The 20,182-nt window shown below is 30.7% G+C and overlaps 1 protein-coding gene across 3 annotated transcripts in view; it reads right to left on the bottom strand.

Moving 5' to 3' along the window:
* The window catches only part of LOC143197135 (furin-like protease 1), an 84,556-nt gene that overhangs the window by 40,781 nt on the left and 23,593 nt on the right, over positions 1-20,182 (bottom strand). Inside the window, exons 1-2 of one of the 3 annotated variants that reach the window (XM_076405339.1) lie at positions 15,384-15,630; positions 14,235-14,595 (exon numbers count right to left, since the gene is read on the bottom strand). In XM_076405339.1, coding sequence (XP_076261454.1) covers positions 14,235-14,399 — 165 coding nt within the window. In that variant the 5' untranslated portion in view covers positions 14,400-14,595; positions 15,384-15,630. Of the gene's footprint in view, positions 1-14,234; positions 14,596-15,331; positions 15,631-20,182 lie in introns of those variants that run through there. The other 2 variants (XM_076405338.1, XM_076405337.1) reach the window with 2 other exon arrangements.

The raw sequence follows: 20,182 nt of genomic DNA, 5'->3' as shown, positions 1-20,182 counted from the left end.
AGTATTAACTCGATTTTCTACAGTTAACAACGAATGTTATTGAAATAGATGGTTAAAAAACGACCAGAAATGATCAATTGGAAAAACGTTGTCGTGCAAAAAATTAGCAAAATATGAGGAGAATGGGCTGGAATGTTTTGAGACATCTACTATATAGTCCAGACTTTGCTCCGTCAGATTACTATTCGCGCAAAACTCGCGTCAAAGGAAAGTGACTGTAGCTACTTCATTTTTTTGGCAGAAAAATGTCAAGATCATCAGTTAGGCACTGAAATTATGTAAATAAATTTTGTTTGAAAAAAAACCCTAATTACCTATTCGCCAACGCATTATATGGATTCTTGTTCAATGCAGATACAGAGGAAGGAAGATGTTAGCCTTCTGAATGTTAGAAAAATGGAGTGGTGATTCACGGAAATAAGTTAATAGATTTTTTTGAAAGTATCAAGGTTATTGTAATATTTCTGCACTAGGAAATAAATAAAAAGATGATGTGTTTTTAAAAACACATTAATTTATTATTTTAGTTGGATTGAATTAATTAAATCATTTGAAGAATTTACAATACATGACGAAGATTCACGGAATAATCATCAAATTTAAAACTAGAGTATTTTTTTAGAAGTTGTAACTATGACTATGATGTTTATAGATATGATGTATAAAACCCATCGTATAAACCAGACATTATCTGTCGTGATCTCGTACCGAGTAACTGAGCATCGATCAGTTACTGCAGCCAATGTAGGATACAGAAAAGTGTTCCACCATATAGCCCAGACCTTGCTCCGTTCTCTGCACAAGTCTCCTAATAGCGCAAAGCTCGCTTCAGAGGAAAGTGAAACTGCTTCACTTTATTGCCAGAAAAATGATAAGATCGTCGATTAGGGTTGAAAATTATATGAATAAATTAGGTTTGAAACAAAAAAAACCGTAATTACCTATTCCCCAACCCACTATATGGATTCTTGTTCAATGCCGGAGATTAAGAGACGGTTATTTGAAGTTGTTTAAATCTTTCGCCGTTGGATTCGTGCTTTTAAAACGTTTTAACAGTCGCACCGTTTTCGATCGCATTCGCGTGAGGATCAACACGAAAGGTATGTCCTTACTCTGCATTTATATAACTCGGAATATTTACAAACCCATTAAAATATTTAGAACATTTTGCGTCAAGCTGCCGGGGATTAAATAAATAATATTTTCCTGGGTGCAGAGTAAGGTAGTGTATAAAACTTACCCACCCCCATGAATAAACTATAGTGTGCTCACGTTCTCTCTAAATAAATGGTCCGAGCTGGTCATATTATTGCCAAAAAATGACTCTTGCCATTTGATTTTTATTACCCCTTTGACTATAACAACCAATCTTCTGTAGTACACCATTATTTGTTTTAGTGCAGGTAGATAGGTCGGAAATTTCATTCGGATAATTAAATATAAAAAAAATTCTGAGAAGTTATTTCTTTACAAAGATTATTTAACCGATTAGGCGGAATATTTACATCGGTAATTCGAACCAGCTCACAAATCACCCATTGCAATGATGACACCTGCTGTTTTTGTTAATTATACTTCATTGTTTCGCCATTTGTAATGAAAAAACAAGTAGAACAATAAGTATCATTTAAATTTTGTATTTTAAATGAAATTTTGTATACCAAATTTGCAGAAAATGTTGCATATACGAGGGTGGTTCAAATATAATGGAGACAAACGCTGTAAGAGGCGCGCATGTAGGTTTTGAAGATCGTGACTTGAGTATGTGATAGCTGGGTCCCTTACGAACAGTGTGGCATAGTTTTCGTCGGGAGCGCATGTTTCACGCGCGTGCTACGACCATGAGTGAACATCAAGTGCCAACCGCCGTAGCGCATTATTGTCATTCGTTTTTTAGTGTGGGAAGGCGTTAAAAAGGCGGAAATTTTTGAATCCTAAACTTCAAGCAAAATTTTACGCGGTTAAAAGTTGTCGCCACTTGCTAACGAGGCGAGGGTTTTTTAACGCGAATCTTCACTACAGACGAGACATGCATGCACTACTACACCCCCGAAAGCAAGATATCGTCTAAAGAGTGGAGGAAGAAGGAGGAAGGGGCGCCAGTCAAAGCGAAGACAACCAGGTCCGCGGGTAAGGTTCTGTGTACGGTGATCTGGGACCGGTGGGGCGTGCTGTACGTCGATTTCCTACGCACCCAACGTACCAATAATGCTCTAACCTTCTGAAAATACATGTGAAATCTCTCATACTGAGCGTCTCACGCTCGATACAATATCGGAATTAGGATAAGAGGTACTGGAACACCCCCCTACAGTCCAGATTTATCATTCTGCGACTACCACATGTTTGGACTACTGAAAGAAGCCCTCGGAGGTCAAAAATTCAACACCGACGACGAGTTGTCCAAGGAATTCTTCGATACCGGCATCAAGAAACTTCCGAAAAGATGGAGAAAATGCGTAATTAGTGAGGGGAAATACCTGGAAAAACTGTAAATATTTGTAATTGTTTTCAGTAGTAAATAAACGTGTCAGAGTATTTGTCTCGATCATATTTGAACCACCCAATCGTATTATTTCCTTATTTTTTTGACAAATAACAACGAATTCCTCTAGTTATTTCTATCGATCAAGTTCAGACTTAACCAAAACGTACCGTAACATTTGAAATAAAGTAGGTTACAAGGTGATAGGGTAACAAAAGATATCCACCTATGGTGGTCTCTGTGTACAACACGCCGTGATATTCGATTGTTTTCGCCAAGCCAACGATTCAATTGACAGCTATTATTCTGTCTGCGTTGAGTTTTAATCCTATTAATGAAAACCTAACTGGAGCTGCGTTAGGCTTGATGTTGATGACAAAAAAAAAGACTGATTGAAATACTGGAAAAATCGCAGTTCGTTTTTAACCGAAGTCATTATTTGGAGCTGGGAACAAAAAAATACACGTATAGATCAAAGTAAGGGACAAAGGAACACACTTTTAATTTTAAGGGATCCGTAATCAATGAGGTAATGTCACGTGGAACAGTTTGTAACAAAGCTAAGCTATATTATATATTAGTTTGATTAAGGCAAAATATCTAGGAAGGACATTGAGCACTGCTTTTATTTATTTTTTAGGACAGATGCAACTTTGATGATTAGAGCAAATAATACCGCATTTGGGGAAGAAAAAGTTCTCTTCTACCAATATAATGCATGGTGGGCACGTGTGTAGTCACCATTAGGGATGCCGAAAAAATATCGATATATATTCATTGAAATTGAAACAATATTTTTTGAAAAAAATATCGATATTTTTTTATCGATCTTTTCAAAAAAAATATATTTCTTAAACATTATAAAAAACCATTTAATTATTTTTAATAAACTATTAATTTAGTGTATTTTGATGCTTAATTTAAGATGTATAGTATATTTTGGTACTTGTAAGGGTTTTTTTGGATCGAATTACGCGACAGAACAATGATAACAGATTCTTTTTAGACTAAATTAATCAATATAGACAAATGTTTCCAGCAGGACCAAGCAGGATTAAGGGTAGGGTTATCTCCCACAGAGGTCACCAATATCACATCACCTAATTTAACATCGCTCGAACTTTTTTTGAAATCGTAGGTCGAAATCGCTCAAAGTCAGGAAAATTGCATTATTAAGATCTATGCCATCGTGAGAAGCTGTAGTGTACATTTGAATATGCATGAGAAAACATTCTGTTAAAATAAATTATTATGAAAACTTGCATAGAAAGTCCAAACCCACCATCGTATTTATCAAACGTTGCCCCATCCGACTATCACTAGTACTCGCTGAGGCCCCATGGCCTGTGTTGGTAACGAAATGTACATAGGGCGTTACTGATATATAAATTTAACTTAATAATTAAAACAAAATTCACAAACCTTACGGAAAAATCGGCGTACGTAAAATTAGGCCTACAAATATTTTTGGTGTGCCAAAGTAAAATGTTTGTTGAAAATACACCAACAAAAACGTCCAAACAATGAAAATTTAACCAAAACAAAATTCCACAAAAGGTAAATAAATCACTCGTGTTTTGAAATTAATTTATCATTCAATTTATGTAATAAAATTATATATTATACACCGAGTGGCCACCGATATCAATCTGGCTCGAAGTAAACGATAATAATAATCCGAACTAAAATAATGGGGTACATTTGAACAATAGGAAAGAGCTTAAAACGAATGCTCTCCGTTTTCTTATAGGAAAACTTTTTTTATTGTTTTACTAAGACGCGACCTACCGAATTGGGAATTTATTTCACTAGTATGCGAAGAGATTTTTAATTGCCCATTTTACAGACCAGTGAGTTAAATTTTCCCCATTGGATTGGGTTAAATTCGGTTTAGTTTTCGGATCTTGCTTTTTTGTTGTGGACTTGTCAAGTTTTTTAATTGAACGAATTAATTAAAACATGAGCCATGAGACATGAGCCATGAGTCATGAGACATACAGACTTTGACATTGGATTGACACAGGCTTTTGTCATTGATAAATGCACATTCTCAAACAAATAGCTATGAACTATTTCAATTTGTATCATGTATATCTGACCTACGTATCAATAGAAAATAATATTCTAAAGTTCTAGTTAGTTTGGCACTTTTCACGTAAATTAAAAGAAATCAAATAACATCGAAAATCAAAAATCAAATTAATTCAACGTTTTACGTTAAATAAAGATAAAAACTGAACAATAATACAGGAAAACGACAGTGAATTTAGAACAGGCGTTGTTATAACTCGTAAAAATGCTTTTTACATTTCAGATTTTTTCAGATTTACAATTCAGATCTAATTTTATATCATCGTATTTTGCGTGTGATTATATACAGGACAATAAATGAATAAATGTTTTAACTGTTCAATCTTTAACATTAAAATTCGCTTTGAATTTGATTTTAATTATTTATGACAGTGAGATAGATGGTGCGAGAGAGATGAAATAATTTTTAATAATGATGAAAATTCCCAAACATTGAAGAATATTTACACAATCTTTATAACGTTCATTAAGGAAGGGTGTAATTAAGACTAATTTAATATCGAACAGTCTGCTACCAAATAAGTAAACAACGAGTGAAATCCAGAACTGTTTGAATAACAGGAAAAAAATGTGTTTAAACTGACGTAGTAACCAAATGAGATGAAATGCCGAAACGTTTGGATTATTTTGACGGAAGCTAATATGAGTAATAAAACAACGATTATTACGAACTAGTCTATTTTGATCCGGTGTATTTACAGAAAAATTTAATCTCCCGAAAATGATAAACGTTTAAAATGGTATCGGTGAAATGCCACGAGAGACACCTTTAAATTTAATTAACGAATTCGTAACAATCTCGAAAAAAAACCTATTCTCGTTCTCTCTAGGGGGACTGGAAAACTGGCAGGAAATTTCTCAACCCTGTCACATATTTTTCATGGCGTAATAGGCATCGGAACCTTGAAAAACACCATTTTGCAAAGCAGATTTTAAAATTTAACACCTATTGGGCATTTCCATTTCACGAGTGCTCCCATGAATAGTAGATTTTTCACTTTATTTTCGCAATCATTTTCTCTTTTCATTTTTTTACACCTTTTAAACACCGTATTCATGCTTCATTTATATCATGGCTCATGTTTTTTTCTATTTGCGATACTAAACTAATTGGAATCGATAACATTCAATGTTTAACTCACAAAAAATATCGTGAATATGAACTACTATGAAAAAACCTAAATTACTTTGTCCCAAACCAGTAGGGGTGTTGACCACCGAGAAAAATATCGATATTAGGATAAAAATATCGATATTTTTTCGACATCCCTACAACCCAGTCGAAGACAATCAAGATACAAAACAATAATAATTATTTATCTAAAACAGATCTTAATTGAGCATCATAAATCATCATATTTTTGTTCCTTTAAAACAGATGCGAACTCCTCTGTTCCCGATGACAGAGCTTAAAAAAATCATTAATGATTAGAAACGAATCGTATTTTTATCAACATGTGTCATTTAGTGAAGTGATTCATTTTAAGGCGGAAGAAAACATCTAAACATTCAACATTTGCACAGATGCCGCTATTAAGTTAAGTTATCTAAAAATCTAAAAAAGATTCTGACGTTTAACGATATCTCGAAATGTCTATTTTTATCTAACCCTCACACACCTGATAAATTGCAAATAACAACAGTTCTTTCTACTCAATGAAATTACTACGACAATAAACTAATATTAAACGATTGACAATAAATTACGTAACTAACTAGATTATATTAGATCAGACATTCCAGAACATTAAAACGTATTTTTTCGTAAAAATAAAAAGCCAAATGAATTGTCATGTTCTCTATTTAAAAGGGATATATCAATTAAGAATAAATAGAAATAAAAATTCGATATAAGAAAGAAAAACCATCCGATTTGTTATCGTTTCCACGAATCCTTAAAAAATTACAATAATTAAAAAGTAAATTACTTTTTCATGTTAGAATATAATGTGATTAAAAACAGCTCCAATGACGGCACTCATCACTTTATGGAAAAAGATAAATTATTCCAGAGAGAACATCGATGTATTCGCAGCTGAGGAAAAAAAAAAGTGAGACAATTTTTTCCTGAGCATTTTTATTTCCAAAGAGGAATAAATTAAATTAAATTCGAAAAAAGGCGCCGTTATTTTCACGCTATTTTATGTGGATATCTTGTTAATGAAACATAAATAACAGCAATTAAAAATTTGACAAAAACCAATAACGAACTATGATCAGTGAGATTGAAAATGATTGGGTGGGTAATTAAAGCACAATTTTCCAAGAACTCATTATCGCAAGAGAAGAGATGACTAATTTTTTTTTGGTCAACGTAGAAGCATCAGCATTAGAATATCTAAAAAACTAAAACCACAATATAGGCGTCCTTATTTTTATGGAAGTTTCCCAGTTTTTAAATCCATTAGTGATTTTCCTGCTTCATTTTTGCTTCGGTCTCTTAAATGAAACTAATGTATTTATTGAAAAGGGTGTGTTTTATATTGTGTACTGTAAAACTAGGTCGACCTAAGCCTGTGATTTTCCTTTTCTACGAAGATATTCTGCACCCACTGAATGGAATTTTAACCTTGATATTCAAATTAAATCATTAAATGAGTTTTTACATAAATCCACAATAAAAACTTGTCAAATTACATTAGATGCTAACAAGGCACGTGATATATCGACAATACTTTTTGTAGTACAATTACAAACTTAAATAAATGAGCTTGATGATAACAAGGATGATGTACCCACGTAGAAATGCTTGTCTATTATCTGAATTATTTCATTTCTGTTTTTGGACAAAGGCGTCGAATTTGAATTCCATGGTAAATTGCAACAATAATCACATAATACAGCTTCTGGATAAGTTAACATAACATAACAATATATATCCATATCGACGTTAAAATAGTAATATGAATTCATCAAAATTACTTGACAAAACTCACGAACCTAAAAAATAATAATTATAACAGGAAACAAAAAAAATCAAAACTCCACTCATTATTATCATTAATTTTTAACACGAGAAAAGCAGAAAACAATGAAATCCGAGATCGTTAATGAATGAAAAGAGGACCAGACCAATCCAAATCGTCTTTGTAATATATAGACGCATTTTACGGCCATTTTTAATTTGTATTTTTTTTAATGCATCCTTAATGACCGTTATCTTATCACGAGCGATAACATAAAATCATAAAAAAAGTTTCCAGCTTTTTAATTTAATTCCCTTTCACTCCGTTTTCTCCGTCGATGTCCTCCACGAAATAATTTATCTTTCTTTTTATAAACTGATGAGTCTTGCCGCCATTCAAGCTGTTTTTAATTCAGACATTCAGATTTTTTTAATCACTTAGTAAAAATAATAAAACGAAAGAAAAGTTTGCTTTGAAACTTAAACGTTAGTTGATAAGAATAATGGGAACATGATATATTGCAGGTGACCTAGATAGTTTCCTGAAGTTAATTTTAAAACTTTTTATAAAATCCATTTTTTATGTTCAGAAGATAGAATCCAATTAACTTTTAAAAATATTATATTTCATAAAGTTAATGTAATGTTTTTAAAATATACTTTGCTACAATATATGAGCGCACCTGTAACCATATTCTCAATACGTCCGACTACTGTCGTACGTCGACAGATGATTTAGATGGTCAGAGGTATACAAGAACAGCTGATTTTTGTATGGCATCTTAGTTACATATTTTTTTATTTTTGTGCATTCAATTCTTCCGGAATAGAAGTAAGTACAAATGAATGTTTTTTTTTCAATAGAATCTGGACTTTCACTTGATCCAGGTATCAACCAAATACTACAACACCAAAAAGACTAAGAAAGGGTATAGGTGATAATATAAGATCAAGAATTGTTATTAAATGTTATTTAATGGAACTAGGAAGCTATTTTAATTTGTTCGTATATGAAGTTATCTTTAAATTTTTATTTTTGCTGAAAGTATGTACAAAATTGAACGACTACTTTTGATCAGAGAAAAAAAGACATATAGAATAAAAATTTGTAAATCACTTCTGTATATTTAAACTCCGTATTTTTAAATATATTTTGGAAATACTGTTCTATATGTTAGTACTTAGTTAGAAATAAAACTTATTGTAATGTGTTATAATACATAAGGCAATAACAACGTACAATTACAAAATAAGTTATCAGTGTGGAGTCTCCTTAAGTATTTTGAAAATGATTTATGTAAATATTAACTAGTAATTAAATAAAATATTTTATTGAAATCCAATTTTTTTATTTCTTGGCTACAATTATGTACACATATCTCTTAATTTTATAATCAACTTCGTATTATTACAAGCTGACGAAAAAAAAGTGAGACAATTTTTCCTGGGCATTTTTATTTCCAAAGAGGACTAAATTAAATTAAATTCGAAAAAAGGAGTCGTTATTTTCACGCTATTTTACGTGGATATCTTGTTAATGAGACATAAATAACAGCAATTAAAAATTTGACAAAAACCAATAACGAACTATGATCAGTGAGATTGAAAATGATTGGGTGGGTAATTAAACCACAATTTTCCAAGAACTCATTATCGCAAGAGAAGAGACGACTTAACAAAATATTAAATAGTTAAATAAAATATTTTATTGAAATCCAATCTTTTTATTTCTTGGCTACAATTATGTACACATATCTCTTAATTTTATAATCAACTTCGTATTATTACAAGCTGACGAAAAAAAAAGTGAGACAATTTTTCCTGGGCATTTTTATTTCCAAAGAGGACTAAATTAAATTAAATTCGAAAAAAGGAGTCGTTATTTTCACGCTATTTTACGTGGATATCTTGTTAATGAGACATAAATAACAGCAATTAAAAATTTGACAAAAACCAATAACGAACTATGATCAGTGAGATTGAAAATGATTGGGTGGGTAATTAAACCACAATTTTCCAAGAACTCATCGCAAGAGAAGAGACGACTTAATAAAATATTAAATAGTTAAATAAAATATTTTATTGAAATCCAATCTTTTTATTTCTTGGTTACAATTATGTACACATATCTCTTAATTTTATAATCAGCTTCGTATTATTACAAGCTGACGAAAAAAAAGTGAGACAATTTTTCCTGGGCATTTTTATTTCCAAAGAGGACTAAATTAAATTAAATTCGAAAAAAGGAGTCGTTATTTTCACGCTATTTTACGTGGATATCTTGTTAATGAGACATAAATAACAGCAATTAAAAATTTGACAAAAACCAATAACGAACTATGATCAGTGAGATTGAAAATGATTGGGGGGGTAATTAAAGCACAATTTTCCAAGAACTCATTATCGCAAGAGAAGAGACGACTTAATAAAATATTAAATAGTTAAATAAAATATTTTATTGAAATCCAATCTTTTTATTTCTTGGCTACAATTATGCACATATCTCTTAATTTTATAATCAACTTCGTATTATTACAAGCTGACGAAAAAAAAAGTGAGACAATTTTTCCTGGGCATTTTTATTTCCAAAGAGGACTAAATTAAATTAAATTCGAAAAAAGGAGTCGTTATTTTCACGCTATTTTACGTGGATATCTTGTTAATGAGACATAAATAACAGCAATTAAAAATTTGACAAAAACCAATAACGAACTATGATCAGTGAGATTGAAAATGATTGGGGGGGTAATTAAAGCACAATTTTCCAAGAACTCATTATCGCAAGAGAAGAGACGACTTAATAAAATATTAAATAGTTAAATAAAATATTTTATTGAAATCCAATCTTTTTATTTCTTGGCTACAATTATGTACACATATCTCTTAATTTTATAATCAACTTCGTATTACTAGAAGCCACGAGGATTGAAAAATATATTCGCCAAAAGTTGGTTCAAAGTGTACCAGGTAAGCTTAAATTATCTTCGAAGTTTAAGGAATAACTCTGAAACTAACCCTTATCCAAAATAACCCCCCAACTTGGGATAAAGGGTTAATTCGTTTCCTTTGACCAGAGTCGCGAGTTTTGGAAGATATTCGCCCTTAATGCTATTAACTCCAAACGTAAACAATACACTGAACATGATTACGAAGTACGTTTTCCATCGATATAACAATTAATAAACTTTTGATGTGACGTCACGTCGTTATTAATTAATATTTAAATTTCGAAATATTTTAATTCGAAGGGAAATCGAACGCAATCCGACCTAAGATGACGTGACGAATCCCTTCAATAGATAAACTGAAAATGGAAATGTGTGGAAATCGAATCGCGAACAGTCCCATTAGCACAGAAAATTCTATGAAAAATGTCTAAGCCATTCTTGGCGATTTGCATCTACTTTATTAATTCGCCGACAGGTGGCGTCATTTCCTTCTTAGATAATTAATTTTAAGGCTGCTTCGTCTGAACGATATTTAATTAGTTTTGAGTGTAAAGTACAAGAGGTTTGTTTACAACGATACCCTCCTGTTATTTTGACAGGTTCAGTAATAGGAAAAAAACATTTTCTTGTTGATTTTTTAAGTATTATAACAAAATATAGTGTTGTTTTGATGTTAATGTAAAACACGTATTAACAAATTTTCGTAGAAATTAGCGATAAAGTGACAAAACATAACATTATCCTTCGAATAAAAAAAATCTCAAAAAAATTAAAATCCAGAAGAATCACAGTATGAGGTCTAGGGGAAATCATAAATAACTACCAAAATCATAATAGAAAAAGTTGTTTCTCGTATTACTGGATTCGTAAATCTTATTTTTAGAAAATCGGTCTTGTTAACAATGTTAACCGAAATAATTATTATGTAGTGAACAGTTTCGTTCGACAACTACATAGTCGAAGTTAAAAATATGCGGTTAGCTGTTCGTAAAAAAATAGTTTTATTATTCTTCAGAATGTTTTAATAACCAGTTCAAAAATATATAAGAAAAAAAAGCAACACACACACAGAGAGATATAAAATAAAAGTGAGAGGTCTTCCACTAACGAAAAAAAAAAACCAGTTTATATTGTTGGAACTGTTAACTCGTGTATTATGATTAAAAAAATACCAAGAATATTTTTGTAGGTTTAGCGTAAACACGTTTACTAAATAATCTCGTTAACGCTCAATACCATTACGATATTTATATTTACAAACATTGGAATCATTCATAATGTTGTATCAACCGAAAATAATTCCTACTACATTTCAAAGCCTTGGTTGTATCAGTAAACATGATAACAATGTTACGGTACTTAGGGAAAACATGCCTAAAGTAGTAATATATGTTAAAAAGTCATTATACAGACATTAATTAAAACCACCTAATACTCTCGTCGAAAACTCTCGCACGTAAACCTTTTAAGAAAAGAAAATCGGCGTTTTCTGTCCAAAAACTTAATAAAACACCACTGAATAACCACCGTATTCACCTGATCAAGCTCCTATCGATTTTGATCTATATACTAAATAGTATTATAAAAAACTATATTGGTGATTTACGTAAATAAACCAATATTTTAATCAAATAAAGCATCTAATGAAAAAAACCTGTAACGATTGCATATTTAATTTCTGATTGTTTGTTGTGGAAAAAATGAGACGTCTTATAATTCATGACGTTGTTTCCTGAATATAATTAAATGAAACAATGAAACAATTACAAAAATCGACGGGCATTAATCTTGAAAAAAATGATAAACAGATCGTAGATACGTCACCATTCAATTCTGTTCAATAACTAGATCTAAACCACGGCTATCAGACGAAGATCAATCACCTTTAACCCCTTAGTTTTATACTATGACGATCGCATATCAATGTAAAATACCCTTCAGAATATATCCGATCTTATCCGAGCTCTCCAGCTCCATATAAATATATTTTACGTTATTTGATTTTCGTTCATTAAAGACATTTCAAAATATCTGGCACTAGCACGAATATCAGATGAATATTTCGAAATGTCGTCGACGATTTTCTAATAAAATGTCAAATATATTTAGTTTTCGCCCTTTTCCGCTCATCTAGATAAATCAACAAAACAAGTTGATAATTAAAAAACGATTAAATCCTTAGGGTGCTTAAAACAAAACGAAACTGAGAAAACCGTTATCTCAAAGCTTCACCACCGATAAAATACGACAAAAGCTTCCTAGACTTTGCTGGTCTGAAATAAAATAGGTCACTTGAAAAAAAAACAATAAACTGTATTTTATCACAATTTTCAATAAAGAAATATCTCCAAATATAGATAAAAACCGTCTTGTTCTTGTTGTTGTTGAAAATAACTTGAACAAATTTTGTCTTCGATTTAATTTAATTAATTTTCGATGTCTATTCAGTAAGAAACGTAAAAATTAAACAAATATGTTACAAAACAGCGTAGCTCTGTTGTTTTGGATTGGAAATGTCAATTTACGAGTCAAATTCTAATTTCCAGCTTCACTCTGAGATTCATCAGTCAAGGTTCATTCAATATTCGAAAATACTTGAAGTTATAACATAAGAATTGGAGGTATAACAAAAGGAATAACTGTAATTATTTAGAAGCAAACAAATCTGGCACCATACAGTTTAATTTAATGCCAATTTTTTGAAGAGTTGTAAGGAATGTCTCAAATGATAGAAATTATAGAGAAATATAGAACTATATAAAAAAACATTCGAGAACAACCTATTAATACATTAAAGAAATTGATGATAATATATTTGATGTACCCTCCTCAATATAAAAAATTACTTTTAGTACGTCTTGCATTGTGCGATCAATTCAATATATCCCGATAGAAAAAAAACGAATCAAACCAGGTGGTCTGTGAAAATACGGGAAGTCCACTAATCCAAGAGAGTGATGTAATAAATGGCAATAACGCTAGGGAAAGTCCCCCCATTTTTGCTCTCTTTACCGGCATAAAACGGGGGTGGTATGGAACATTCAACTTTGTAGGTAATTACAGTCAGCCTCTGACAGAAATCCAATGCTGGAGACTGAAACATCAAATTTTATTATTAGCTCCAAACTATGAAAATGGTTATAACGCCATCTTTGGATTCTTTTGTCATCGTATCCACCCTTAAAATATTAAATTTCTAGTACATCCAATTGGAGATAATAAAATTTCTGATATTATTAAAGTATTACTGAATGTAGCGTAATGTTATTTTAGTGTTTGACACAAAAAATATTGCTGTACGAAAATGAAAAACGATGAGCTTTTGATGTTATCACAGTGGAAATGAAAAGACTGATATAAAAGCCATAAGTATAACAATATTTTGTTTAATTTGAGAACGGTCACGTTTATAAACTCAAATTAAAACAATGAGTATTTCAGTACGAAAAATAATCTTAATTAACATAATATGTGGTGTGGTGAGGTTATAACCAAGCTATAAAACAATTATTCCATATATTATTCACAATGACGCATATTATGCAACCCGCATTAACCATTGATTTTCGATTTGCGTAGATATGAATAACAATCAAGTCCGATTCGAGAAAATATTCAAATTTGGTATATAAAATATTACGTGTTAATTCATTCGAAGCCCAGTTTTTTTTACCTATTAAAATACTTGATGTATGCAACATCCAAATACTTCCGCGTTATTTAAACACAAAAAAAAAACTAAATAATCGTGTTTGTTTAAAAGTAACCTATAAACATAAAAATGAGAAGAAAAAAAGAAACTTACCAGTCCATGATTGATAAATCCGTGATCTAAAGCCACTTGATCAGCAGCTTTTGAACCACCTGGTATATGCACAGCCCATTGTTGCGTATAATGTGTGTGAGCATAACGAATACAACTAACAACAACAGTGAAAACACAAACAATTAAATAAAATTTCATCGTCATATAACGCCAATGTAAAGCGTTTTGCCTATCTTCTTTCGCTTCCGAATCAGATCAGTCTTATTGTTTGAAAATGTATGTGTATGCCAGTTTTGGTTTGTGTTTAGGTCCTGATATATTAGCTTAAACTAAATCAATTCCAATGTGTCTTAAATCCTAGCTAATATTACGATTTGAGCTTATAAAAAGTGTCTTCACTCTGAAACAAACAAAAAAATAGATATTAATTCATCGAATTGAAATATTAAATCATTCTAAACCTTGCTAATACTAAGACATAACGATTAGATAAAAGTAAACGCGATTAGCGATGAAATGAGATCATGGTTCGTATATTTCGAATAATTAGGAATGTTTAGTTGACTATTTGTTTACCTGACAGTTATCGAGAAGCGAAAAGTATTATTTTTTATCTAAACACATTATCAGTACATATTCAATTAAGAAAAAAGACGTTTCAATTTTGCGAGATAATTTTGAGAGAAAATCGTGCAATTTAAAAGCTCTTAGTGGCAAGATATTTCCGCTTCCCATGAATATTTTTTCAGGGTTTCATGATCCCAAACGAAATCCCCTCTAATCCCAAATTTATACAACATTTACATTTTCTGTCTGTTGCTGATAAACCTTTGCCATCATCTATTCTACTATACCAAAATGTGCATATCAGTTACGTATTTTAACGAATTTATTTATATCGACATAAATAGATCTAAAAAAAATCTTTTCGAAATAACAAATAAACTAATAAACAAATAAAATAATAAACAGTAAATCCCATTAATGGAAATGCTTTCTAATTTTAATGTTTTGACTTCAAAGAATTAAAATTGGTTATTACAATTTTTTTTCAAAAAAAAAATATCATGACGTTTGAAATATATGAAGAAGTTTAAATAGATTTAGAAAAAAAACGGTCGGATAAATCAACTTACAGTACTCATGTTGTAACGATGATTAAACACAGAAAGTTGGCACAAAACTTACTGCAAAAACAAGTCCCGGCAAATGTATGAGAACTTTTTTATAATCGCTTGTTTCCACTTCCTGAAGCATCTGATATCAGTTCATTCAGTATACGAAAGGAGAAAACAAAGGTGACGAATATTGTATGTATAAAAAAAAACGATGCTCAGATAAAATATAATAATACAATAATACAGCGCGTAATATTTCAGATAATTCCGACTGCAACACGAACATTCAACTCAGCGATAGCAGAACGACTGTGGACTGCTTTAAAATACCGCGCGTTTATGTTTTTGCTGGTTTGCGCACGCCTAAAGCTCCAACCTCTTTAAATATCTCATCTTCCACCAGGAAATATAACCAATTATTTACATTTTTCGGCTTAACATTTTTAATTATGTCAGAGCCCTACCTGCCTACCCAACATAGACGACTTTTATTACACCGACAATATCAAGACAGTAATCTTTTGTGTCGGTCAAATAAAGAAGAAAAAAATCGAGACTAATTCGACAAAACACAATAAAACAGATTCGTTGCCGATTTCTATAGCTACACGGCTTTACGGTGACAAGTTTATTTCATTTCGCTTGTGATCGATCATAGTGAACTGATGATAATACATCTGAAACACTTACAACGAGCGTTCAAAAAATAACGGGATATTTTAATATATTCTATATTTAACTATAAATATTCAATAATTATTTGTGAAATTGTATTTGGTTTTATGAGTATTGCTAAAATGTTATTTTCAGATTTCTTCTTGCTATAATATATAATGAAGGTGAGATATCGCAATAAAATCATCAATATATATATATATATATATATATATATATATATATATTGAAAATAGAATATATATATATATTGAAAATAGAATATATATATATATATATATATATATATATATATATATATATATATATATATATATATATATATATATATATATATATATATATATATATTCTTACGCTATCAAATAGGTAGAGTTGTGAATGTTGAAGCCATTCCGAGATCTAAAAAAACTTGACACTTTTTCCATATATATAGTCATGAAAATTTCTCATTTTTTACAGTTTCCAGACGTTTTCCTAAAAAAATCGATGAAGACGAGATATCGCTATGAAATTACTTCTATGTATAGTTAATTTTGAGCTCTATCTTGGAGTGTAATCAACATTTCAATATTTATGATAGTTCAGCAGATATAATTATTTGTGTAATCATTATTATCAAAAATAAACAAGGTTTTTATTTTATACTGCGTTAACATATAAAATAAATAATATTATCTATTTTTACACTATCAAATGGCTGTAATAGTGAAGTCGCCAAAAACACCAAAACACGTTTATTTTCATTCAGCAGCTGACAAAAAAGATGGGGTTTAGATAGTTTCTAAACATGCTGGCGTAAAACAAAAAACCGTTGGTATTTGAACACACCTTGTATATTGACAAGAAATATATATATATATATATATATATATATATAGAGAGAGAGAGAGAGAGAACAAAATATTTTTTTATTTGCTTTTGTTTCTCAATCTTCGCGACTTCTGGTCTTCATAAGCGACTAATTCGACTTCTGGTATCTTAAGTGATGTTATGGGGTATTTTAGTGATACGAATTGAGTACAACAAGTAATAGCATTAAGATTTCATGTTATTCAACGTAAGCTTCATGGTCACATAAAACTTACATGAATGAGAGAACTGAATGAAATTACCTCCGACAACATATTCACCTGATCTGACCTCGCTTATAATCCGCAATAATAAATCAAAACGCCTAAAAAATCCATTTCAATGGTAGATTTTTAGTGCCTATACGAATATCATTAATATTTAATATACAAATTAGTCAGAAACTTCATATTTATGACCGAAAACGTGACAAGACATACGAAACACAATATTTGTAATTTAATTTCCAAATAGATTCAGGTCATGGCACACTTGCATTTATCATTTTCATTGTTCTGTATTTAGATAAATCCAAATTAAAACAAAAAAAAACATCACTTATATGATGTAACGATATGAATACCGCAGAAGTATTAACAAGAAAAAATATATCGTTTTAGCCGTTAGTTCTATTCCGTAGATTATGGGCTTCCTGTTAATTATTCGAATTTCGATATAAAACTCGACTGTGTACGGTTTAGTTAAAATTATAGCCACTTAAAATCAAACATGATGATGAATTAAATCGTTAAAAATCTTAAACTAAAACTTAAATTTAAGTATTTCTAAGAAAATTATATAGAGAAATGTTAAAACGACCGAATTTAAAAGTTAGGTTAGATTGCTTTAACCCTTCCATTAATGATTGATTAAAATAGATGTAAGCACCTAATATATAGACATAGTCAACACGATTAACTCGCCATTTTCCCTTTGACGTTAAATATGCTGTCACAGTGGACTGCATGTTAAATTGAAGATGCTTTTACCCCATACGCACTTTCAACAGCTGAAATCGTACCTCACAGACAGACATTTTATTGTCAAACAGGGTGACGAATACACTGACCTACACCCAATATATTCGGGTGTTCCGCAGGGCAGTGCTCTTGGCCTATTGTTATATCTATTGTATACAACTGATCTACCGAGCTCAAGAAGCACTACTGTTGCAACATATGCTGACGATACAGCGGTTTTATCATCACACGAGGATCCAATATTAGCCACAAGAAACCTCCAACTTCATCTAAACAAATTCAAATTGTGGTTTAAAACGTAACGTATCAAAGCAAATGAGACAAAATCTACCCATGTGCCATTCACCCTTTGTAAAAGAACATGTCCGTCAGTAAAATTGAATAATTATGAACTTCCGCAAGCAGATAACGTTAAATATCTGGGAATGCATTTCGATCGACGTTTGACATGGAAAAAATATATAGTGACAAAACGCAAACAGCTTGGGCTTAAACTAAACCAAATGTCCTGGCTGATAGGGCGTAAATCTAAATTATCATTAGACAACAAGGTTTTGCTGTATAAGTCAATACTTAGGCCCATTTGTACCTATGGTATTGAACTGTGGCGTACTACTAGCAAATCTAACATAGATATCCTCCAGAGGTTATAAAATAAAGTGTTGTGAGTCATCGTCGATGACCCATATTACGTGTCCAACAAACTGATTCAGCGCGATATCCCCATAGAACCCATAACGAGTGTGATTCGGAGTGTTAGTGCGAAGTACTCTGAAAGACTAATAGTGTGTTAAATGTGCGCGATGACAGTGAAGTGCGTAGGCTCAAACGCAAACTGCCATACGCACTGATTAATAGACACATAGAGTGAGATTTAGTAATCTCTAGAATAAGCTAGAATAATTTTGAGAATAAGTTAGGATAGACTTTAAAATAAGTTAGAATAGTATCTAGAATAAGATTTAGATTATAAGTTGTAAAGTAGATCAGTTACTGAAGTGATCTTCTACATGTCAGGATGGTTATATTATATAACGGAAATTATATAATAATACTTATTGCCCACGGGCAGATTGTTGACGTTCTAGAAGACCAATAAAAAAATATGCTGTCAGAAATATCAAAACAAAATTACTTGTATTATCTACCTAATGACAGGTGAAATTATCCATAGAAAGTTATCACCCCATATACAGTAAAAATGAGATCAGTTGGTAATTTTTATTTAAAAATAAACCAGCTGAAACAGTATTACATATTGATGACACATAAAATGACGTCTATGACTGTATTAATTAACAATTAACTAATACAATGTACAGTCAAGCATAAATAGTGTATTGAAGCAGAGCATATCGACTACAATATTACCTAGGGTCAATGCTTAATTTCATGAATTCAAATAATATCCTAATACCCCAAAACATGTCTGTGGTTTAGAGCAACTAAACTTAATAGATAATGTGAAAATGTATGCCCGTAGAATACCAAACTAGTATAAAATTCGTTGTTTTTATCAGTTTGATTTGTAATTTATATGATAAAAGAGGCAATATTATAAAGAACAACAACAACAACACCAATATTTTGATTTAGTGGCGTAAATGTACATTAAGCACAATGACTGGGTTGTTCGAAATAATAAACACAATTGAAATATATTACCGAAAAAATTTTTGATAGGATAAACATTCATCATGTTATTATGGATTAGATACTTAGTTGCCCTAAATTTGAATACTATATAGTTTGATTGAACTTATGGTCACTAACTACTAACAAATACAAGAAAATAAATAGTATATTTCGTAAACATTAACAGATATATGAGAAAGAAAACACTATTTTCTATTTCTACACTATTAAACGGATACAATTTTGAATTATATAAATTATTTTTAGATTTTTTTGCTCTAATATTCGATAAAGTAGATATTGCGAAAGAATTTTGATAATATAAACATCCTTTATATTATTGTGGATTAGGTAATAATCCTTATTTGCCCTAAATTTGGATACTATATAGTTTGATTGAACTTATGGTCACTAACTACTAACAAATACAAGAAAATAAATAGTATATTTCGTAAACATTAACAGATATATGAGAAAGAAAACACTATTTTCTATTTCTACACTATTAAACGGATACAATTTTGAATTATATAAATTATTTTTACACTTTTTGCTCTAATATTCGATAAAGTAGATATTTCGAAAGAATTTTGATAATATAAACATCCTTTATATTATTGTGGATTAGGTAATAATCCTTATTTGCCCTAAATTTGGATACTATATAGTTTGATTGAACTTATGGTCACTAACTATTAACAAATACAAGAAAATAAATAGTATATTT

This window comes from Rhynchophorus ferrugineus, unplaced genomic scaffold (genome assembly GCF_030347505.1).
Source record: "Rhynchophorus ferrugineus isolate W39M unplaced genomic scaffold, kcgeb_rfMv2 rfM5, whole genome shotgun sequence".
Lineage (NCBI taxonomy): Eukaryota > Metazoa > Arthropoda > Insecta > Coleoptera > Curculionidae > Rhynchophorus > Rhynchophorus ferrugineus.
Note: the sequence above shows the minus strand (reverse complement) of the source record. Positions and strands in the feature narration are given on the sequence as shown.